Source organism: Neovison vison, chromosome 1 (assembly GCF_020171115.1).
Source record: "Neovison vison isolate M4711 chromosome 1, ASM_NN_V1, whole genome shotgun sequence".
NCBI classification, from domain to species: domain Eukaryota; kingdom Metazoa; phylum Chordata; class Mammalia; order Carnivora; family Mustelidae; genus Neogale; species Neogale vison.
The window spans coordinates 72407440-72431827 of NC_058091.1; the positions used below are offsets into that span (position 1 = coordinate 72407440).

A 24388-nucleotide genomic window follows, 5' to 3' on the forward strand; every position below is an offset into this window, starting at 1 on the left:
GTTTCCTTAGGGCGCTTCTACACTCGCGCTTCTTCCTACCGGCATCCGCTCCGGCGGGACCTCCACCCAGGGACACAAGCCCAGGGCGCCTCTGATCCGGCGTTGGGGCTTTCTCCGCGCCCGTCCTCTGTGGTCCCGCTACACGGCTCACCAAACACTCGCATCTCAGACTCCCATTTCTGCAACAGGGCAGCCAGCGGCGCGGGTCCCCTTTCCCGCCCGCTCCCTCGAGCGGCGGCGGGCGGCGAACAAAGGCGGCGAGAGGCGCGGGGCGCGCGGCCGCGGCTGGCGCGCGTCTCTCCGGCAGGAGGCGGCGGCGCCGCGCCCGAGCCTGCATTCCTCAGAAGCTCCCGGAGCCCGCGGGGCGACGTCACCCCCGGCTCCGCCCCCGTCCCTCCCCGAGCAAAGTAACTCTTGACTAACAGGAGCAGCCTCGGCTGAGCATGGAGAGCTGCCGCCGCAGCCGGCCGGCGACGCGGGCGGCGCTTGCGCCCCTAAGGTAGTTTGGGGACCGCGAAGAAGGAAAAAGTGCCGGCGGGCGGCAGCGGACTTCCCGCCCTCATCCCGCGAGGCCCGGCCGGCACCTCGGTAGTGGATTTCGCGGCGATTCTCCGGGCAGCTCTTTGCAAAGCTGCTTGAAACTTCTCCCAAAGTCGACATGGATACGGCGGCGGCGGCGCTGCCTGTTTTTGTGGCGCTCTTGCTCCTCTCCCCTCGGTCTCCCCTGGGGTCGGCCCAAGGCCAGTTCTCCGCAGGTGAGTGGCCCGGAAGGTGGGCGTGGGAGCGGGAAGGGTTTCTGAATGCCGGACGAATGCCCCCGGCCCGGGGCTCGCGGGGGCTGAAGCCGTCTCTTCGCCGGGGCCGGGGGGGGGGGCGGGGTGGGCAAGGATTCGGGGGAAGCTTTGGCTGCCCGGACGGGGGCACAGGGCAGAGGGAGAGATGTCCCCAGAGTTTGTGGTAGGTGGGACGCGGGCACCGGGCTGGGCGCCACTTGGCGCAGGTAACTTTCATCTCCGCGACCCATTGTTCCTCTCGGAGGCTCGCTCGGGGCCAAGGCTGGCAGGGCTGTCCGGGAGTGTGGGGAGACATTGCTTTTCTTGGGAAACTGGTAGCCTCCGCGTCCAGCGCACGCTGCACCACGCTGGGGAAGAGAGAAGGAAAAAGTACTTACGACTCTGGGGACCGGCTACTCTTTTGCTCCTGGTGTGGGCTTGTTGCTGTCTGCCTCGAGAGCGTTTAAGGAAAAAAAAAAAAAAAAAAAAAAGAATACCCCCCCCCCCAAGCCATTGTCAGAAATGTGGAGACTGGAAGGGACTGACCTCCGCGCGCTTTGCCAGGTGCTTTTTGTCCCGGGAATAACCTCCCTTGACTATTGTCTAACTACTTCCCCGTCCCTCCCCCAGTCCCTTTCTCCTCCCCCAGTGTTGGCGGCTCCTGGTTTTGCCCCGTGGGTTAGGGCGCTGCGTGGAGTACGTTCCGTGTGTGTGCTGGCGGAGCCTGTAAGATATTTTGAAACATGATTCTAAGGACCCACACCGAGCCGTCCTGGGCAGCGAGGTCTGGGTGCCGGACGGGGAAAGCCGGACCCTAGCTGTGGCAACTACTCCTCCAGCGGAGGCACGGCGAAGTAGGCGCGGTGACCCCCGGAGCCCGCCTCGATGCTGGGGGCTGCGAGCGACAATCGGCTGAGCCCAAAGGGAGGGATGTGGTGTGGTCTTGCACTTGGCTCTTTGGGTTCTTGGTAAAGCCACTCAGAGAAGTCCGTGGAACCCCGTCTCTCCCAGTCCCGTCCTCGACGCTTCCAGTTTTGTTATCTTTTCTGTTAGTTGCTTCTTTCGTTCTCTCCTCTGGGGGCTCTGAAGTTTCACCAGGTGGATGCTGGGGAGCGGGCTCCCGGGCGCTTGTCTGCCGCTCGCCGGTCCTGACAACTTTTCTGGCCAGTTCACCCAGCTCAGCTTGGCTGGCAAGCGCATTGGCTGCCCTGGGTCTTGGTGCAGATGGAGACACATTGGTGGCCGAGGGGTGACGGAGAAGACCCGGCAAGTGACAGCCGCGCTCTTGGCTGAGGCCGCAGAATGCGGAGAACGAACTTACTTTGCGCTTGTCAGTTTCTCTCCGTGTTGTGGCTGCCCTGCTTCCTGGAAATAAACTCAGATTGTTGTGATCCGGAGTAATGTTTATTTCCCTTACATCCCCCCCCACCTTCCCCGGAGAACGCTGTAAAAGGAGTTAGACCACAGATTCAGGTGGCAGTATGTGTTGCGCACTAAGGCATATTATGAAATGCAGCATGTAGAGGAAAAGCTGTGTATATTGGTGATGTATGCAGACGGCAGATCTATGCAGTGAATGATCCGATGGCTTAATTTAATTCTTTCTGGAGTAAGTATTACTGCTGAATGCATCTCTGACATATAATGCTGGTTGGTATTGGAACCATGCTTGATGGAAGTCATTATATGCAGGCAAGTTAGAGTGGGTATTGATTTCTGCACAGTGTTTGTCACTGCATTGAGCGCCTACGCTTCAAAAGGCATGTAGTTTGTTAATTGAAAGTTTGGATTCTACCAGTTGCATGATTAGATTTACATGTATTACAGAATTGCAACTACTAATGTCTCAACTGCTGATGGATACATTTTCAGCAGTAAAGAAACTTTTATATTTCTCCTTTTAAATGTTATTGACCTTTTAGTAAATACTAAACTCCCTCCAACAGAATGTACAGATGAGCTTTTTTGAACCCTGGTTTAGGTATCTCTAGTGAACAGTTGTGTTCTTAGATATCCAGTTCTAAATAATTTTACCAAATACGCCTGGCTTTGCTTTAGTAACAAAGCAAAACATTTGACTTTATGTTACGTTTAAGTAAGAGAATGTGCAGTCCTAATAAATGCACTTCTTGTAGGACTGTATCTCAAAAAATTTGCCATTCAGGATTTACATATATGCCCAGAAATGAATTTTTTTTATTCCTCCTATTTAAAGTCAGATTGTGAATCTGCTTTTCATCATGAATTAAAAGTTTGTCTTGTAAACATTTTCGTGTTCTGGTTATCCTAAGCCATTTGATATTCTACTGTCATCAGATTTTATGGCAGTCAGATTTGTTGTAAATACATAGATTCAGAGACTGAAGGTGTATACTTTCTTGCTGTTTTTTACTCTTAGATTCTACTTTAATGAACTGTTATTTCTTTTGAGAAATTTGAATAAAAAGCTTTAAAAGTCTAAAACAAATATATATTCAGAATTTTAAAATATCCTATTAAATAGGTCTTTTAAACCACATCCATTAAGGCCAATTATTACTTTTAGATATTATCATGTGGTTTCTAATGAAGTACACTTCAAAAGCAAATTTTGAAATACTAAGGATTGTTGGTTATGTCATATACTCATCCATTGTGCTTTCTTTAAACCACAAATTTAATAATATTTTTATCACTGTGACTTTTTCCTTAGCTTTTGGAATGAAAGTGTGAAAATGCTACATGTTGCATGGTGAGCCTCTTTAAAACCAGAACAGCCTGTAAATATCAATTTATGTTATTTTATCCTAATTTTTCACTTAAAATGATACAGTGTCATATCTGGGGAAACTGAGGCATAGAAGCACAAAGATGCACTGATATTCATGGGATTATGTAGCTGTTATCTCTTCATATTATAATGTAAGACAGTATTCTGTCCTGGGACTCAGATGCCTGACAAAACCAGTCACACAGAAGTTACTTGGAAACTCAGCTTTCTCATCTGTAAAATGGAGATAATAATATCTGACCTTTCTACCTGGTTTTTATGAGGGTGGTATGAAATAATTTATGTGAACTGGCACTATAAGTTGTAAAGTATTATGCAGCTCTCTGGGGTGTAGGCGTCATACATTAAGGTAACTAAGTGCCTTGGCTTTAGTCTCCTTTGCTTGCTCCCACACTTGCCTAGTAAGGATGGGCTGTTTAGGAGTGTGTGTGTGTGTGTGTGTGTGTATGTTTCCTCTGCCAGTCATTCATTTTAATCATTATTAAATATAAATATCCTAATGGCCAGACTATAATTTTATCAGTATAGTGAGAGAAATTATTCTTTTTTTTTTTTTTTTGGCTTATCTCATGTAAATTGCTATTTGAGCTAATCTGTGGAAAAATCATTATTAACATTACTAGTGTTCTAGCAATAGAAAAAATATATTTTTTAGTCATTTGTTTAGCTGTTTGTTCAACTGTTGGTTGTTCAGATTTTCATCAGAGTTTGGAGAAAAAAATATGCAGCATTTTAGATGCAGTCTTATCAATGACCTAGAGAGGGACTATTGTGTCTCTAGTATGATGTGAGCCTGGAAATGCAGCTCAGGATCCTCCTCACTTGATCTGGTTCCTGGCATGTCATACTGTAAGTGTGCCCTCAGACTTGATCCCTTCTGACCTTGCAGCTTATCTAAACAATGCCCCTTTCCTGGTGTCTGACTCCGTGATGTCTCTGTATGTGAAGTTAATTCCTCTCATACTTACTACCTACTAGGAAAATATATCAGAAACAGCTTGTTTCAAGGTTTGCTTGCTGATTTTCTGGTTTTGATTGACCAGAATTGCTCAGTCCCTCAGTTCATTAAAACTATAAATTCTAACAGTAGTAATGATATATAAGTGGACATTTCCAGGACTGCTTTTTCTCTCATTATTCTCCATATATCTGACTGTGCTGATTTTCCTGGATTGCAAGATGTCGTTTTGTGTCTGGCCTACCCAGACGGGAAGAGGCAGGTCTGGCTGCTATGTGGGCTTGGCATGTGTGCTGCTGACAGCTCTTCTCTTTGTATTCATAAATGCGATTTTGAAAAATAAATCAACCCCTCTGCGGCTTTGCCCCTCTCCCACACTCCTTCCCACTCTTCTTTAGCAACAACAAAGCCTGCATGCACATACACATCATAGTCTTTTTGTTCCCGCTAAACATCTTTTGGTGCCGGACATGTTCTTAAAAACTGGAACTATGATTCAACCACTACCCAGAGCGAATGCCAGTTTTCCCATCAAATCTCATATTTCTACCTGTGATGGTTTACTATACATTTTTATGGCCTTTAAAAAGCATTTAATTTGTGTGATATGGTCCTATATAGAGAACCTGTGTTGTTGCCTACCAATGCTTTTGAAGTGCCATGATCTAGGTCCGCTCAAGGTGTATTAAAAACAGTGTAAGTCATGCTAAATATGGATGTACTTCTCAGAGGCACGGAAAATGCTGTCCTCATCTGCCCTGTGCTATTCCCATTTCCTCTACTTGCTCTTCATGGAGGGCAGGAAGAGGATTGCTGCACAACTGGGAGCAGGAAACATCAAGAGAGTTTACAGATTGTTCTTAAAGACAAAACAAAGAACACCAGGATTCTGTGTGTGTGTGTGCGCGCGCACACACGCGCCTGTGTGGGCGTATGTTTGATCTTTTATTTACTTTTTTAAAGAAGGAAAAAAGCACCTTATTTTTGATTTGTTTATTGGAGTCAGCCTTTGCCTTCGTCCAAACACATTCATTTCTTATTCTGTAGATGTAAAAATTTCCCTCTGTGTATTCCTCTCAGACTTTATCCTTTGATCATATGTATTTGTTTTGTGTTCCTTTATCAAATGGTGTTTCTCTTTCCCTAAAAAGGTTATAATTGCTTTTGAACATGACTTATTTTTTCACCAAAACTCATGCTGTTTGTCACGGGTTACTGAACAATGATATCTTCCCAGTTCATGATGTCTTAAACTAGTATTTGATGACAAAGTCAGTCAGTCTGTCCATCAGGCTAATTTTAATTTTAATTGAAGCCAGAAATAAAGTTGTAAATTCATGAAATGATATTTTAATGTCTCAGAGTGTTTGTGCTTAGGTATCTCTGAATGGAAGAGAGACTTTCCTCTTTGAGGGTGGGGACAGGACAAATTTGAGGACCACATTGCCTGTTATTTTGAGAATAGTGAGATAAGCGTACAACTATACTTTGGAAAATGGAAAAAATGGAAAAAAAAAACATGTTTGAATCTTTGATGATTGGTGAGAACTCTGGAGGTAGTTTGTAAACTTTAGGCTGTGTTTTTATGAGCAGTGGTCTTAAAGAAACTTCTTTCCACACACAAGTTTTTCTTAGTTCCACGAAGATTCTGTTGAGAGAGGATTATTTTCCTGAAGTATTCTTATGGGAATTCTTTTGTATTTAATATTTTAGTAATAAAAACTGAATGTACGTAATTCAAATTAGTTTTGTGAGGTTTTGCAGAATGTTGAGGTTCTGGGAAAATAGTGGCCGGGGTGGAAGAGTGTATCGATCCTGTCGTGGAACGTTGCCATTTCACCACTCTACTCTGCTTGGAGTTTTTTGGCATTCTCATCTGTGTGTTGATAATCCATAAAAATTACGAGTGGCTTATTTTGTCACTTACAATTGTTTTAGGAGCAAATTAAGTAGTCCTGAATGAAATAATCCATGTTTCCACTTTATATGATTGTAGAGCTCTTTTAATAAAAATGATGAGCAGGGCAGTGCTGGCAGAATTTTTCTACAGGTTAGTCATTCTAGGAATTATCTTCTTAAGAGGAATGCAGATAGAAATAAGGCCCAATAAAAGAATGTCTGGATGAGTTATTATTTGCATTTATTTTTCTGGGAAAGCTGAAAAATAAAAGAATGTATTTTGTAGATATACACACACACATCTTAATATTGATAGAACTTCATTGTCCAGAGGTTCAGATGAGAAGGAAGCTAAGGACACCTACAGATGGAATCAAACTCCTGTACTCATATTTTGGAAAGAGTATTGAAAACAGATAATTACTTTGCCTATTTCATAGATGAAAAAACTGAAATGGAAAAACGAACTCTATAGTCTATAATATATTGTACTATACTTTTAATGAGAAAATAATAAACCTTCCTCTGGATTGGTATCTATTTATATAAATACTTACTAGTGAGTCCTGCTCCTTACTAGCTGCTTGCCAAAGGCCGATTCTCCAAACCCTATCCAGAGCAGCAGCTGACCAGCTACAGAAATTCCCCTAATCCTTGTTGGGTGGTGGGGTGACCTAGCAGCTGCTTCCTATGGCCACAACTCCTCAATGTGATTCGCCTTAGGTCATTCAACAAATTCAAGAGTAGAGAGGAAGCCTTTCTTGTACTCTCACAGCCCACCTCGGGATTGGTGGCTGACTGCCTCATGGTCAGTGGATTCATTAACTCCAAGGTGCCCTAGAATTTTGCTGCTTGAATTGTGGTCCATGCCCCAGCAACGTCAGTCTTGGGAACTTGTGATGATCTTGTGGTCACTTATCAGAGCTCTTCTCAGAGCCATTGACTCAGAATCTGCATTTTAATAAAATCCCCAGGTGATTTGCTTGAACACGTAATTTTGTGAAACACTGCTTTAGGACAAAGAAAGCTCAGTTTGAAAAGATTTGTCACATGCACTTTACTGTATAATTGTAAGAGTATTGTGAAGGGATTAATTACAATATGAAACAAATTTCCCTGGAATCATATTTCTGATAAGTATTTTCTTATAATTTAATGCCCTAGACATATCAAAACAACAGAAATATTCACTTTTTTAAAAAAAAGAATACTCAGATGATTTTGGAAGAAGTCGTTTCATAGGAGAATAAAAATAAGGCTAAATGGTTTTGACTATGAATGTGTTGTGTGAGGAATATTTAAAGGTAAAGATATTATCAAGGAACCAAACATAATATAGGTCAATAATTTTTATTTAGCATATTGATATGTTGATACAGGAAATGATATTCCCTCTGTAGTAATAGTAGAAGCAATTTCTTGTTTTATATTTCTCTTTTTCTTGTAAGTGTAATATAAGGATCTTTGTAATGAGGAGCTCATTTATGGGACAGTCAAATTTAATGAATAGGAGTTAGGTAGAATGCATTAAATATCACTGGTGTTCTTTTTACTATCTTTTGTGCTCATACTTAAGAACAGATTCTTGTCAGTTTTCTCAAGAGAAAAATTATGATGTAATAGACAGTGTACAGTATTCATGTCAAAACACAGTTTTACTCGCATTTTATAGCTTGCTTTAGCATTCTTTTAGAAAATGAATTTTCCCAGAAGACCTAATTGCCTTCTTATTAATGAGGCTGTAAGTGTGTTTTGTTATCCATTTACTATTCTAAACGTGTCTACTTTGGCTGGCTGTTTTAACAGTGAAGTCTCTGATTAAATCACGACTGCTATATTTGTTTTTGCCATTCACTAGTGATTCAGAATATACTAGCATAATGACATGGTTATGGCAGAGACTATTGAAAAACGAGAAATATAAATTAATGTTAACCCGTAATAGTTGGTTGTAGTATGCTATCAGGAGCAGGAGTTTGGGGCAAGGCACAGCAGAATTCTCTGCACATTTGACAGGAAATAAAAGTCTCTTAACCTGTGTTGTTTGAAATATAAAATATATAGTTGCTAGATTCATAAATAAGCTACAAATCAATGATCTCCCCATTTACTTATTCTAGACACTGGCATTTAAGGAAGAAGTTTAACCGTAGATAGATAAGTGCTTGAGTGGAGCTTAGTGATGGAGAAAAACCCAGAAAGGTACTTCCATACATCTTAAAGAGCTTTAGAGTCTGAAGAATCTGACTTGTTACATTTTCAATTTTACTACAAATTCTAGAGCTTTCTCTTTGTACTACTTCTGCTTTTATTCTTGTCAGCAGTAATTAGGTTCATTTATTCTCTCACATGTTGGAGTAGAGCAGTTGGAAAACAACAATAGGGACTACCATGTGTTGAGTGCCGATGACCTGCCAGTCCTCATGGTCAGTGTTTCACCTGAATTTACATCCTCGTGAGAATCCTTGAAGACTGGAATCTTTCCACTTTGCAGACTGAGGACTCGAGAGGTTAACTAATAACTTGCCTCAGGTGACAATGTGAGGAACTACTGGAACCAAAATTCATTATCAAATATATACATATATGTAGCGGTTAGCGGTTTTTTTTTGTTTGTTTGTTTGTTTGTTTGTTTTGGTTGCAGGCATTTTTTGGGCAGGAAATACAACTCAGCCTGTTTACAACAAAAGAGGAATTTATTTTCTCTCCTAACTAATGATTCAGGTATACCTTGACTTAGAGTTCACATGATTCCACTGGGGTATGACCTCTTTCTGCCCACTCAGCTTCCCTGTGGGGCATTCCAGGAGGTTCATTCTCAGGCTCCATATATAGCATAGTAGCTTTGGCAGCTTCCATACCACGAGATTCTTGGTTCAAGTCTGGTATGAAAATGTATACTTTATTTAGTGATTGCACCTGCAAAGGCCCAGTGAATCAGAGGCTCCCACTGAGGGGAAGTAAGTGCCCTTATTGGCTTAGTTCACAGGATTCTGGGTTCAGCTCTAGATCCTCACTAAGGTCATATGGACTGATGGGGGCACTGTGGCTCAAACCATCAGTTATCAACAGATACAGGGATGGGTTCTGGAAATACCACCAAACTACAGTGTGGTTGCTCAAGATGGAATTAAATGAGGCATAAGAAGTAAAAGCAAAGAAAGTGGGGTGCATCTTTTGAGGGGGAAGAGAGTATATGGTGAGGAAAAGACAGTTGCATCAGATGGTTCCCAGCTCTGGGTCCCTAAATAGTAATGTTAAGAAGACATGGTGGCCTAAGCTGTAGTCTCTAAGGGGAAGAGGGTGGGGGAGGTAGAAGGGAAAGAGGTACTTTGCACTTGGCAGTTTTCTATGCCTTGCAGATCAGCAGTTCATAATTTTCAAAGTGTTCTTTTTTGTTTATCTTCTTAGCCGTGCTTTAAAGCATGAATTTTATGGTTTTCATTATTTTATTTTCTTTGCCTCAGTATTGAATAAATCAACATTAAAAATACACAGAATTTTAAGTGCTGAAAAGGACTTTAGACATTAATGCCCTTTCATTTGATATCACTTGTCCAAAGTCCTACAGCTTGGAAGAACTTAGCTTAAATTCAAGTTTTTTTTTTTTAGGATTTATTTATTTATTTTAGAGAGAAAGAGAGAGCGAGTGCAGTGGGGAGGGCCAGGGTGAGAGCGAGAGAGAGAGAGAATATTGAGTAGACTCCATACTGAGTGCAGAGCCTGACATGGGGCTTGATCTCATGACCCTCAGGGTATGACCAGAACTGAAATCAAGAATTAGATGCTTAACCAACTGAGCCACCCAGGCGCTCCTCAGATTCAACCTTTTTATTTTTAGGTCACTATTGTCGCCAACATACATTGTTTTGCTTAATGGTAGTTTATATAGGTGGTTAATTATTTAGAATTTTCTTTAATTATTTTGGTTTGTATTTTGAAGTTCTAAAACAATGTTTCCAAAAGCAAAGCAGACTTAATGATTGGCTTTAATTAAAATTTTAGTCCAAATATGAGGTGATAATAATTAATATGTCTGTGAATAAAAGAGACCATTTTAGATAACTGCTTGGTTTTCAGTTATCGTATATATCCTACATATGTACATGAATAGGTATTTGCATGCATGCATTTGTTTATTTTTAATAGAAGCCAGAGGGTAAGCTAACTTCTGATAAATGATGCTAATTGACATAGAGAAATAGAACCTAGTTATCCTTCACTTTGGAATTTAATTTTGAAAAAACTCAAGAGGCAAAGGTGAACTTGTTTATAATTTGGATCTTCTCACTTCTGCTCCCTAACTTTCTAACGCATAACTGCCCAACATAGGATATTCAAGAGTTGCTATATGATAATTAGGGTACTAGATAATGAATGAAATGTAGGGAAGTAGCAGCTGTTTGCCCAGCCTCCCCAACTTACAAGGAAAGATTTATCCAGCCTTTGTTAGATACACACCCATGCTGGTGGCCTAAACCTGAATGTGACTGAAGACCAGGGGCTCAGACGTGGTTGTGTTGGTTTAGACCAGAGTATTATCCCCTTCTATGGCTGGTAATGGCCCTACTCTGGCTAGAGCAGCTGGCCTGGCAACATAGGGGTGAAGACAGTGGTTGTGGAAGATTTATTGACTAGAGCATGCTTCTTTCTGTGACTGGAGGCTTCTGTTCACATACCTTTAAGTGTTATCTTAAATAAGTTACTGAATTATTATTTTTTTCCCCTGGGTATTGCCTGCTTTTTCTGTGACTTTTTTTTTTTTAACCCCTTATTTATATTTTTACAAGTGTGATTCCTTGAATGATAAGTTTTATAAGTTTGCCTAACAACCTGGTGGGTTGAGGCAGAGTGCTATCCAGGGTTGGCCCATTATTGCCCCTTTATCTAAACTGGCATTTAAATACTTAGGTAATATATGAGGTCAAGAGGTTGGCAGCGACCAGCTTCAGATAGAGCAAAAGGTTCTTTTAGAGAGCTACGTAAGAGTTCGTTCAGTGCATGGAGCATCGGGCTTGCTCTGACCTTGTGCCAGTCTTAATTTTGTTACTTTCTGGCACTGAGATCTGGAGGAAATTCCTTTCTGCTGAATCCTTAATGTCCTTATCATTAAAATAGGAATATTACAATGAAGAGTGATTGTAATATCTTCTCCAGTTACTCAGTAGGACAATTATGAATAATATTTTCTCTGGTTACTCAATAGGACAATTTTGAAAGGTAAAATTGAAATATATGTGAAAGTATTTTTTAAATTGTAAACTACCATAAAATATAATTTATTTTGGGGGAATAGAAAATTTGATAAATTGTCACGGAAGACAAAAATAATATGCTGAACAATGGAAATGAAACCAATAGGTGCTTTGTATATTTGCAGTTATACATTGCATGTCTGTTTGTATATCTAAGGTTTGGGGAAAGTGGTAGAATAAGGAAGTTGGTATGGTTCTTGTGAACACTGAGAGAATTTGTCGTTATGTATCTTACAATGAACCCCCCAGATTCATTTTCACCCATATACTTATTTTCCCTCTATATAAGTCAACTTTACTCTGATGCTACCAAATAGTATTTGTATTTTCTGCAAATATGTCAGTAAAGGTTACATGATTATGGAATATTTTTATTGAAAAAATTTTGACCAAATGTTTTAAGGGCTATAATCATATACAGCAAGTTTAATGTACAGAATAGTTTTTCCTTTGTGCATTTTCATGAAGAATTAGAAAATCCTTTTGATATCCGAACTGCTGTGCTTGGCTGGCGAGAGCATGATTTAGATAAGGTTTGTATGTCTTTTTTTGTTGTTGTTGTTCCAGATGTAGGTCTATTCTTTGTTTTTTTAATTATTATTTTTTATTATGTTATGTTAGTCATCATCTCATATATTATTAGCTTTTGATGTAGTGTTCCAAGATTGGTTTGTATGTCTTTATTTATTTATTTATTTAAAGATTTTGTTTATTTATTTGAGAGAGAGAGAGCATGAGAGGGAAAAAGGTCAGAGGGAAAAGCAGACTCCCCATGGAGCTGGGAGCCTGATGCAGGCTCCATCCTGGGACTCTGGGATCATGACCTGAGCCCAAGGAAGTCGCTTAACCAACTGAGCCACCCAGGCACCCTGTATGTCTTTATTTAATTCTTCCACTCCGCATATTTTTGAACATTTGCTAAGTGTCAATGCTGTGTCAGGTCTTGGGTATGCTGGCAAGCAAGCCAGGTGTGGTCCTTGACCTTTGGCAATATATGTGAGTTTTATGACTATTAAGGAGTGGTAATCTTTGCATAGCTTCACATCTAGCCATGCATTGGTGAAGCCTGGGGCTATTCAGTAACTGACCATACCTCTGCCCTGTGGCTTGGCAAATCTCAAAGTGCACGCTGTCTCTCACAATTTGCTAGCTTGCTTTAGATGTTGCCTGGGAGAATCCAGTGTGTCAGCGATCTTTCCATATCCTTGAGTCTACACACAAAAAGCTAGAAGCCTACCAAAAGAGCATTATGCAGAAATTTGCTGCAATGATAATAAAATTCCATCAAGTGGAATTTCCCAAAAGTTGAGTAATCGGAAGTGTGAGCAAGTGTAAACAAGTTGGGCAGAGGAGAGGGCACATTTGTTTTTCTAGAGGCTCACAGTCACTCATTTATTCTCCGTCTGGGAACTTGAGCAGGAAGGTTGTTGGAGGGCAACCTCATCTAGGTTGTATGTAAATGTACATTCCCAGTGTTCTGATGCAGAGGTCCTGGCTGGTTGGCTGCAGATTCATATTTGCTGTGACATACAACTGTTTATTGACTGCCTCACTAGTCTCTGATCAGCCTCCTCTCTGCTGCTGCTTCAGGGAAGCTCATTGTCCCAAGGAGTGGGCAGCCCCTGGGGAGGGAGGCCAGAGGCTGGCAGAGAGGGCTGGAGGCTCAGAATCAGTGGGCTGAGATAATCCCCAGACTGTCCCTGCCCCTGCATCCTGGAAGAGTCAAATTCAATTCCTAGTGCTTTACTCATTCATTTTGGAGGGGGCAACAGTATTGTCATTTAAATATACCTGTTGCTTTACCAGGAAATGGGGATTTTTCAACCTCTGTATTAAAAGAGGCCCAAATGACCTGCAGTGTGTGAATGAAGGAGATAGGTAATTTTGGATATGTACATTTTTCTAAGGAAAAGTAATCCCAAATTCCATAGGCCCAAGCTTCAAAAATTAGAATTTCGAAGATCTATTTTATTTTTAAGTAATCTCTATACTTAACATGAGGCTCAAACCCATAAACCCGAGATCAAGAGTCACATGCTCCACCAGCTGAACTAGCCAGGAGCCCCTAGATTTAGAAAACTTATTTTAATTTAGTTGAATCAGTAACATTTTGTGCCCATTTTACATTTACACGAGGGGGAGTGGAATGCTTATCTCCACTTGCAAAATATATAGAATAATGTTTACGATCACAGACTTTGGAACCTGATTGTGCTTGAGTGTACATTCTGGTTCCAACATTTTCTTGTTATGGGACCTAACCATGTTCCTTCAGTTTCCACATCTGTGAAAGGGGATAATATCAGTTACCTACCTGTCTTAGATGTTATTGTTGTTGTTGTTTTTTTTTTTTTTTGGGGGAAGAATATTGAGTTCAAGTGCTTCGAAGAGTGCTGGACACATTAATAAATTATTCCCTTCAGCTTATGTTATCATCATCCTAATGAGTGGACTGAATTAACCCGTGTTTGCACAATATCCTATCCCAGTCTGTTATGTTTAAAAATAACTGTAATGTCTTTTACTTTAAAATAAAACCAGCATCGGGGTGCCTGGGTGGCTCAGTAGTTAAGCGTCTGCCCTTGGCTCAGGTCATCATCCCAGGATCCTGGGATCCAGCCCTGCATCAGGCTCCCTGCTCTGGGGAAGCCTGCTTCTCCCTCTCCCAGTCCCCTTGCTTGTGTTCCCTCTCTCGCTGTGTCTTTCTCTGTCAAATAAATAAATAAAATCTTAAAAAAAAAAACAACAAAACAAAACAGCAGACAGTAGACAACAGGATACCTGAAACAACTCAATATACTCATTAACAAAGACCAAAGCAAACATTGGAAAGAGTATCATCCAATGTTTATGAAAACAAGTGGCAAATTTATACTGATTCCTAAAGAACCAAAATCTTAGGATAAATGACCAAAAACCGAAACAAAAACAAAAAAACACAAATAAACAAAACCCCAAATCTATATATGTAGAGTGAGAGTACCAGAAGCATTAACTTTTGGGTATAAATACCTCAGAAATCTTTGCAAGATGCATTTAGCATTTCTTATCCATGTTGGAGAAGGTGGGAAAATTGGTGCATTCCAGAAACAAGCATGTTTACTGCCTGGACAAATTTAATCTCAGATAAAAATACAAAATTCTAATTTGGGAATACGATTAAAACCGGCATTTGAGCAGGCAGTTGAGCAGTGAACTCTCTGCCACTTATAAGAAGTGTCCATCCCAGTGATACTATTGTCCAGTCTAGGACCAGCACTCAGATTTAGAAATGAGATAATAGGTACTAGCAGAATATAAAGAGATGCCTCTTTAGTTCCTAAAGAATGTTGTTTCTCCAAGGGTTATGGAACGAGAAAAAGGTATCTGTACTGTGCCATTTGCATTTAACACTGGCTGAGTAAATGAATTACTAGAATTTAGAATGTCTATGTTCCTGTGAATTTGAGATAAAGTTTTTGTTTTCCTTGCGAAGGTTACTCTTGATGTTAATCTTCTCAGCTCAGGTAGTTTCAGATGCATTTAAACCCCAAGACTTTTTCAAGCCACTGTCAACAGGGAAAAGCCGTTTTAGAATCCTGGCATATGGCCGCAGGGTCTGCCTAAACTTTTGACAGTTGTTAGCTTTGTTACAGAGTTGCTCTTCGGCCAGTCATTGTAGAGGAAATCCTCTCTAAACTGCAACAAGGATTTTATGTTCCACTCAAGCTTTAGATTTCTTATATTCTCACTTCCCTACTGTACCTCTTCTAGCTTTAATTGAAATAAACCTCCCTTTTCCTTGAGTTATACTGATGAAAATGTTTGCTCTCCAGAGATAATTAAAAATTCCTGTCAACTTTCTTATCAGAGAAGCTCTTTGCTCTGCAGGTTTGAACCTCGCTGACATAAATACTTCTATAATATTCAATTTACCATAATAATGTTATTTTGTATCTTGACTGGATGTTCCTACTAACTTAGGTCTTTTTGATTATGGTGGCGGAAGGTGTTTTTATAAGCTCCTCACCATTTAAAAAGTTACTTAAGATGTTGTCATTTTGATGCAACATTTGACCAAGTTCATAGTCTTAATAGAAAGAAGCATAAAAAAACAGCAAAACAAACTCTTGTAGCATATGTAAACTTAAATATGGAACCATTCAAAAAGGGGCTGTGTAGTGGACTGCCTGTTTTGTGCTCTGGAATCATGACCCAGCGGTTATTTGGAAAGCAGACTGGTTCTTACATACGTCACAACATGTACCTAAAGGGTATTGAATTGGAAAAAGATTAAGAATGGCAGATCTGTGTATGGAATGGAAACAGTATATAGCAGACAGTACTTAAATATAATGTATATAGGACTTGGGGTGCCTGGCTGGCTGGTAGAGCATGCAATTCTTGATCTCAGGGTCCTGAGTTTAAGTCCCATGCTGGGAGTAGAGCCTATTGAAAAAAACCAAAAACCAAAAAACAAAAAACAAATATATGTAAAACATAGGAACTGTAAATTCTAACCAGTATGGTTTAGACAGGCCTTCTTGTCTTTTGGCATGAGCAAGTTGGAGAAGCCCATAATTAGGGAATGTTAGAGCAGATATATCAGAAGGACCCAGATGCTTTGACTTCTTGCTTAGATTTTGCAAAGTAGGTTTCTGGCTCATTCTTATCAGGTGAGGACTGTGAGTTTTTTTGAGGGCTGTTGTTCACTTCTTTAGCTTAGGTACAGGAATCTATATGAAAAGGCTCTGGATTTCCCACAGTTACCTTGGCGATCATTTACATACCATTTAAGATCTTTCCAGGTCTCTCAGTAATTTGCTCACAGTTTGGAGTCAGGATACCTCCAGAAACAGGCACTTCATCCACCTTCATCACTCATTCATAATTATACCACAACTTCCCCAGTTGCAGCACATTTTAGAAGAGCATATGGGCACCTCTCTGGCTCAGTCCATGGAGGATGTGACTCTTCATCTTGGGGTCATGAGTTTGAGCCCCATGTTGGCTATAGAGATTACTTGAAAAAAGTAAAAATAAAAACAATAGTTTTCAGAGTGCCTAGCTGGCTCAGTCAGAAAAGTGTGCAACTCTTGATCTTGGGGTTGTGAGTTCAAGCCCCGCGTTGGGTGTAGAGATTATATAAATAAAATACATACATAATGCATACAAAACACATATATGAATAAAATTAAAATAAATGAACAACAACAAAAAAAGCATGTAATTTTAGTATCTCATGTTGTTGCAGCACCTGGGTGACTCAGTTGGTTAAGCATCCAACTCTGGATTTTGGCTCAGGTCATGATCTCAGGGTGATGAGATTGAGCCCCGAGTGGGGCTCAGTGCTGGCTGGGCATGTAGCTGCTTAAGATTCTCTCTTTCTCCCTTCCCTTTGTGCCCTACCCTTCCCCCATTCACTGTGCCCTCTTTCTTTAAAAAAACAAAGTATCTCATGTTGCTTCAAATATGGTCAAATAAAGGGTAGGAGAGAACTGAAGCAGGGTGTCCTACCAGCAGTTACTTATTCAGATACCATGCCTTGAAAGCAGTTAAGAGAATTCTTTTGAGGTGGAGATTTATTATTGTTAACACTCCCATTAATTGTTGGAATTAGAACTATATCAAGCATTGCCTTTTTTTTTTAAAGTTTATTTTTTTATAGAGTCACATGCTCTTCTAGCTGAGCCAGCCAGATACCCCTCAAGCATTGTCTTTTATGTGAACAATAAGAAAAATGATATTATTTGTTCTGTGCATTATGGCAGTGGACTTGAACACTATATGACAGCATCTTGAATATAACATCCTTGTAAGCTTGTGATACCAGTCTAAATTATTAGCATATTCTTTTTGGCAGTGCCTTGTTTGGGACAGATGACATTGATTTGTGCATTCATATGATTGGTTAAGATCCCTGTTAGAGAGACTGGTGAGCTAGTGGCTTCTTCATTCAATAGGATATATATGGCAGAGCTTATCTCATTTCGTGTTAATTAAGTTTACCAAATATTGAATTATTGTCCATTTTTGTGCCAGGCAGTGTGTTTAGCAAAGAGGGCAAAAAAATGAGAAGTTGACCAAGTCCCTGCACTCAGGGACCTCACAGACTATTTGGAGCATCTGGAAATAAATAAGTTATAATTCAGAGTGGGAAGTACAATGAGAAAGTACCATCTGGATAAGGGGAAAGGATAGTCACTCACTGTTGATCAGTTAGGCATTTCTGGATCAGAAGGTAATCAATGGCAAATGCTCAAGAACAATGGCCATATTATGCTCATGGAAAACTGGGGAAATAATGGTGAGGATGGTAAATGCTTAATGTGGGATTAAAAAAAAAAAAAGACCCATATTCAGGTTTAGCATTTGCCAATTTCCATGGTTGTAAGTGCTACTACTATAGCTGATATCAAATTACCGATGTGAGTGACATCAGCGAACACAGAGTTGGGAAGACATGAGTAGTTGCACACCTTTTTTCAGTGTTTGCACCATTACAAATACAGGAGAAGTAAATAACTTCAAGAACATAAAGATAATACAATAATAGTAAAATGTAGTAAAATATTTGAGAAATTATGTATTTTGAGTTAATATAGCTGTTTTAAGTATAGTTTATTTAACTGTAAGTTGAGATAACTTAATTTTTGAAAATGACTGTTGGATAACAACTGGATGATAAAATTGCTGGAAGTTTTAACAGTTGATGGTAAGGAGCTAGTATGGGCTGGCTCTAGCACCCACTCAATGTATTATAATTTTGCGTATGGATCAGGTGGGTACAGTGAGTGTGAATCCTCTTTAAGTACGAGGCTTTTCGATAACAGTCTCCCAGTAAAGTAGAATTTAGTGAGAGAAAGACTAGTTCACACTGAAACGCATTGGTGAGGATTTAGTTTCTAACAAGGCCTAGGTTTGTAGAGAGGAAATGCTGAGGTCAGAAGGCTTTGGAAGCCATCTGCTATGGTATCTACTCTCAGGAAAATCCTAGGAAGACTTTTGTCTGTTGAATTGAAGTTTTCTCACTGCACGGGGTGAGTATCTTTGGTCATGAGTGTTGGTGTGAGTAGTCACTCTCCTTAAGGACTGTTAACTTAGAGCCCTGCTAATTATACTTAAGTAAGTTTTTAAATGCTTTTGAATTATGTACATTTTCATGCTAAGCACCATCTTTTTTCCAGAATATTACACAGTAGGTGGTAGGTTTCCAACCAAAGAGCTTTAAAATTATTATGTAATCCTTATAATAACATATCACTGTGGCAGACAAAAGGACCCAACATTTAAGTTACTCAGAAATATTTGAAGAATAAACATGCCAGTGAAAGTGAATGGATTTGCATCCCAGTGTGCTTTACATTGTTGCTTTGATGGGCTTTTTTTGATGTATATGAAATTTATAGCTACAAAATCTACATTTTTTTATATAAGGCATATATTTCTTAAATGTATTTTTTTTTTTAAGATTTTATTTATTTATTTGACAGAGAGATCACAAGTAGGCAGAGAAGCAGGTAGAGAGAGAGCGGGAAGCAGGCTCCTCACCGAGCAGAGAGCCCGATTCAGGGCTCGATCCCAGGACCTTGGGATCATGACCTGAGCTGAAGACAGAGGCTTAACCCACTGAGCCATCCCGGCGCCCCTGTATTTGAGTTCTTGATTTAATGATATTTTGTTGTTATTTCTCACTGAATTATCAATTGTTTCCAAAGTTACTTCTGAAACAATTTTGCTTATCTAAAATTCTTTTTCATCTTTTAATCTCTCCCAGTGTCACAGACAAGTGGAATGTTGTTTTAACACATGCTCTTAAATTTATTTTTGTAAGACAAGAGTATTTCATGTTCTAAAAAATGTTATATAAGTTAGTCCTTTGGTGCTAAATGAAAATTCTTGTGTCCTGTATGCTTTTGTTAAGCTCTGCCCATAAAGAAGTTGGTGTCTAAAAATTAGATATTCATACTTAGGGAGTATATTGTAAGCTATTTTGTGAAATTGGCAGATTGTATATCTTGTGTATGTATGTTTGTTTGTTTTTGGTAGGAAGGGTTGTATGTGTGTCTAAATATGTAAGTTTAGTAATCTAATGACAAAGTGCTACAAGGCTCTCAAGTAACTTATTTTGGCAAAATGCATTTCTCTCTGCATGACTTTTCTCTGTGTATCTTACGTAAAATCTTTCATCTCATATTTGGAAAAAAATCTTTCCTCCTTCACATAAGGACAATTTTAAGAATTTGGAAGCATTCCAGACTATGATTTAAAACTAGATTTCATAAAAATTTTTTCTCGTTTGTTCAAAACAAAAATACAGATTTTAATTCTTAATTAGTGGTCTCTCTTCCTTGAAGAAGCCAAATGAGAAAAGAGATAGAGACAAATACTATTTAGTAGTATTAATAAAGGTGTAGTACTGATTTGGCTGGACGTTTTATTTTTCTGCATTTAAACATGATCATAGGAAAGAGGCATATGTTAATATAAACTTTTAGGGACTTACTGTATGACTGGGATCAGAAAATGTTAAACTCAGTCTCTTACTTTTTTGCCTATAATACTATAGCTATTAATTGATATTTAGAATGGTGACTGAATTAGCTAAGCATAATAGGCGATTTAGTTATGTTAGGCATACTGTGGTAATTCATATAAGTCTGGAAAGCTTACCAATAGTGGCCACAGTGATTGGAGTGAAAGTACCTCCCCTACTCCCTCCCCTGCTCCCATTTCTGAGGTAATCAAATGATTATTACATTATCTAGGACAAACCATTTTAGAGGATTTGTTTTTAATAGACAACTTCTCCTTAGTATTACTTTCTGTGGCAGCACTGTTCATCAGGACCTGATAAAGATCTGTAATTTGTTTCTCACTGTCTTAAACACTTCTTCTTCTTTTCCTTTTTTTTTTTTTTTAAAAAGAGAGGGAGGGAAGGGAGGGGCAGAAGAGAAGGAGAGGGAGAGAGAGAATCTTAAGCAGGCTCCACATCCAGCGTGGAGCCCCATGTGGGGATGGATGTGGGGCTTGATCTCACAAAGCTGAGATCATGTATGATGTAAGCAAAAATCAAGAGTCCCACGCTTAACTGCCTGAGCCACTCAGGCACCCTTTACTAGCTGATTCTTTGTTGAAGCCTGACGATATGACAACAATGTGTGGGCTTTAGGATTTTACCTTCTACTGTGTCAGAACCTGGAGCCATTGGTGTACATTTTTTGAGCTCTTTACATGTCTTTTCTAGACTGTCATTTCAAGGGAGAAAAAAAAAATCTTTAATGTTTTAGGCCTTTAACCTATAGTGACATTAACTTCCAAAAATATTACTTTCATTAGCTAGAATTTTGGTGTTTACTGAGTCTAGCACTGGGCTAAGTACTTTATAAAGATCAGTTCAATATTTTCAAACTGCATGTAACCACCCATTTTGTGAGTATGGAATTCAGTTCTGTAGGTAGCAGCCAGCTTAAAAAACAAATAAACAAACATGAAATAGAAGAGGTTATAACAACAATAATAAAAACAGGCATGCATACCATGGAGGAAGTATTACTTCATGGAACTTTGGTTTTAATTAAATAGATTTATATATCTTTTTCTCTGTGTGCTGAGTCACAGCGTGAAATGAATTTCTCACTGTGGGTCTTGCCAAAAAAGCGGGAAAGCACCACACTTTTTCATATAATGGTCACAATAGTCCTATGAAGTAACCCAGGGCAGGTGGTGTGTGCAAGGTCATACAATTTATAAACTCTGTTGTGGCATTTTTGGTGTATTCTAAAGAATGTAGGTTTGCCTAATTTGGTGAATGAATGATTTAATTTACCTGGGTCTGTTTTCTTATTCTTAGTTTGGGGATGATGCAACTACCACACTCACTACTTAGAGGGTTTTAAGGATCAAATAAGGTAATTTATGTGAATATGCTTTCCACCTTCAATGATCTGTACAAATGTAAGTTATTATTATAATGACTCACTCTTCTGCTCTTCAAATACTAATAGAGTCCCTGGTTTGACTAGAGATGGTTGAATTAAGTATCTTTTGTTGAAGTATTTTTCAGGGGGTACCTGGCTGGCTCAGGCTGTAAAGCTTTGTGACCCTTGATTTTGGGGTTGTGAGTTCAAACCCCATGCTGGATGTAGAGATTACAAAAACAAAAACAAAAAAAACAAAAAAACCCCAAAACAAAACAGAAAACAAAAAAACAAAGTAATTTTCAAACTGAGAAGTTTACAATCCAGTGTTTCAGGAGTAGAGATCACTTCTGTTGGGTACTTTTTATAGCTTTTGTTTCTTGTTTATGACAGAATGTTGTAGTGAATGAGGAAGCTATGATTTTTATTTATATTTACTTTTCCTATTTTGGTGTTACTCTTGACAAAACAACAGAAGGAAAATGTACTTTGGACATACCTGTTCAAACTCATTATTTCCATTTGTCTTCAAATAAACCTGCATCTTGATTTAAAAGAAAGTACTATGTAAATAAAATTTGATTTAAAAACAAAACAATGGTGATACTCAATGGAACATCTAAAAAATTCTGAATAAATCTATATCCAAGACTTAACGAAAAACAACAACCATGGAACAAAAAACAAATATTAAACCTTCAGTTGATTGTACAACTTGCAAGTGGAGGTATTTCAATAAATAAAAGCTAGTAAAATAGCTAGTTGTCTGTCTTCTGCCTGTCTTCTATCATTCTTTCTCTCAGTCATCTTTCTTTCTACGTACCCATCTACCCAAACTTCTTGTTTATTCCATATTTATTCTGCAGCCCAATCCCAGGATATAATGATACAAATATGTGTATTTTGCATTTTGTATGTCAGTATGGCATAACCACATAATTCATTGTACATCCTGAAGTCTTAGAGTTATGAATACATCATAATTAGACATTTAGAGGAACAGGCAGTTATCTGGACAGAGGAGCATTGATGCCTCTGTTCTCCATCAGCCCTTTAATGTAGTCTTAGGAAAAGCAGAGAAGGATATTGGGATGCAAATTAGGTGGAGGAAGGCTCTTTGCCAAGTGTTGTTTATTGAACAGAGTAAATGTCTCCCCAGTGGGCTGGAGCTGGTTGGTTTAAGTGGGCAGGAAGAGCAAGAGTTCTTCCAAGTGCTGAGGTTTTTCAAAGGATTACCCCAAATGTAGATTCCCTGGGCCCTGGTAGGAGGAGCAGGCCTGAAGGCTCCTCCCCATCCAGTAGCCCAGGTGGAGAGGATGATCTTTTTGAAACTGGGACTTGTCCATAGTTTGAAAGTTAGCCTCCTTGGAATGAAAGCTAGGCTGTAATTTATTTTTTTTAACAACTTGACAGAAAGAGAGAGAGTTAAGGAAATAAGATAGCTACAGTCTCAGGGGATATTTATTTATGGTTCCTAAGAGAACTAATTGTTTTACTTTTTCACACTTCAGGTTGGAGCCCTATGCTAATAGCAAAGCATCCATACCTATTCATGAGAAAAATTCTCTAGAGGAGTTATGTTAGTCAACATGTTAAAAAAAACTTACTATTAGAAAAAAATACTTCAAAGTATAAAAACATATTCTTTAAAAATGCTCTGCAATTCAGATTTTAAAACAATTCACTGAAAAACCTTAGCCCACCTTCAAATAATGAGATTTTATTTTATGTGTTAGCTACATGTGTAGGGGAAAAAATTCTGGTAAGTGGTAATCACATAAGCTTTAGATCCAGACTAAGAGAACAGGGATCATTAAAATATGGGTGAATAAAAATTGGGAGAGAATGTGTAAGGGTGTTGGAGTAAGAAATAAAGGAGGGAAAAATGGGAAGAATTCAGTCCAAACAGGAATGCTGAGGTATTTAAATGCGTAACTCATTTTGTTGTTTACAGGATTGTGAAAATTTACTTTTACTCATTTCAAAGCAAGATGAAAATCTTAAGTATTTAAAACAATTTTATTTCTGTCTAGTTGGTGTTAAAAATTTTATTTCTGTCTAGTTGGTATAGCCAGGGATAATTAAAATAAAGATATTTAAAATGGAGCTTATTTTTTAATGTTACTTGTTCCCTTCATTTCCTGGAATCCTGAAACTATCAAGATTAAGATTAGTGTTCTGCTACTGACTCCACTGGCATGTTTATTTTGTCCCTCTGATGTGAAAACTTAGCTGCTGGTAGTATAGAACACAGCCCTCTCCAATGTTGACAATTGATATAATGCAATTTTATAAGTGATTAATCACATGCTGTTACTGTGTATGTGGGAGGGTTATGGCACAGTTATTTTGTTAGCTTGTTTGGCTGTTACCCTTTTTATCTTGTAAGTAACCTAATGTTTGTTACCCTTAATGTTTTACTGATTCTTTTTTTTTTTTTAAAGATTTTATTTATTTATTTGACAGAGAGAAATCACAAGTAGATGGAGAGGCAGGCAGAGAGAGAGAGAGAGAGGGAAGCAGACTCCCTGCTGAGCAGAGAGCCTGATGCGGGACTCGATCCCAGGACCCTGAGATCATGACCTGAGCTGAAGGCAGCGGCTTAACCCACTGAGCCACCCAGGCGCCCCTGTTTTACTGATTCTAAAGCCACTTTGGCCTTCTTTAATTTACTGTGATGCCAAGTACTATAAACATATTTTGAGTAAAGTTTTCCAAGGGAAACGATGATCTTCTTTGTTTATAATTTTATAACATAAGAATAATTCCACCAAAAGAAAAAAAAAGAGAGAGAAAAAAAAATCTTTTCTTTTTTTTTAAAAATAAAGATTTTA

The 24388-nt window shown here is 39.1% G+C and overlaps 1 protein-coding gene across 10 annotated transcripts in view; it reads left to right on the forward strand.

Annotated features, from left to right (window-relative positions):
• Positions 1-439: 439 nt before the first annotated feature.
• PTPRK (protein tyrosine phosphatase receptor type K) overlaps positions 440-24388 on the forward strand; it is a 586903-nt gene continuing 562954 nt past the window's right edge. For 5 of the 10 annotated variants that reach the window (XM_044249183.1, XM_044249202.1, XM_044249211.1 and 2 more), the window contains exon 1: positions 441-755. In XM_044249183.1, coding sequence (XP_044105118.1) covers positions 659-755 — 97 coding nt within the window. In that variant the 5' untranslated portion in view covers positions 441-658. Of the gene's footprint in view, positions 756-4367; positions 4393-24388 lie in introns of those variants that run through there. The other 5 variants (XM_044249217.1, XM_044249234.1, XM_044249242.1 and 2 more) reach the window with 3 other exon arrangements.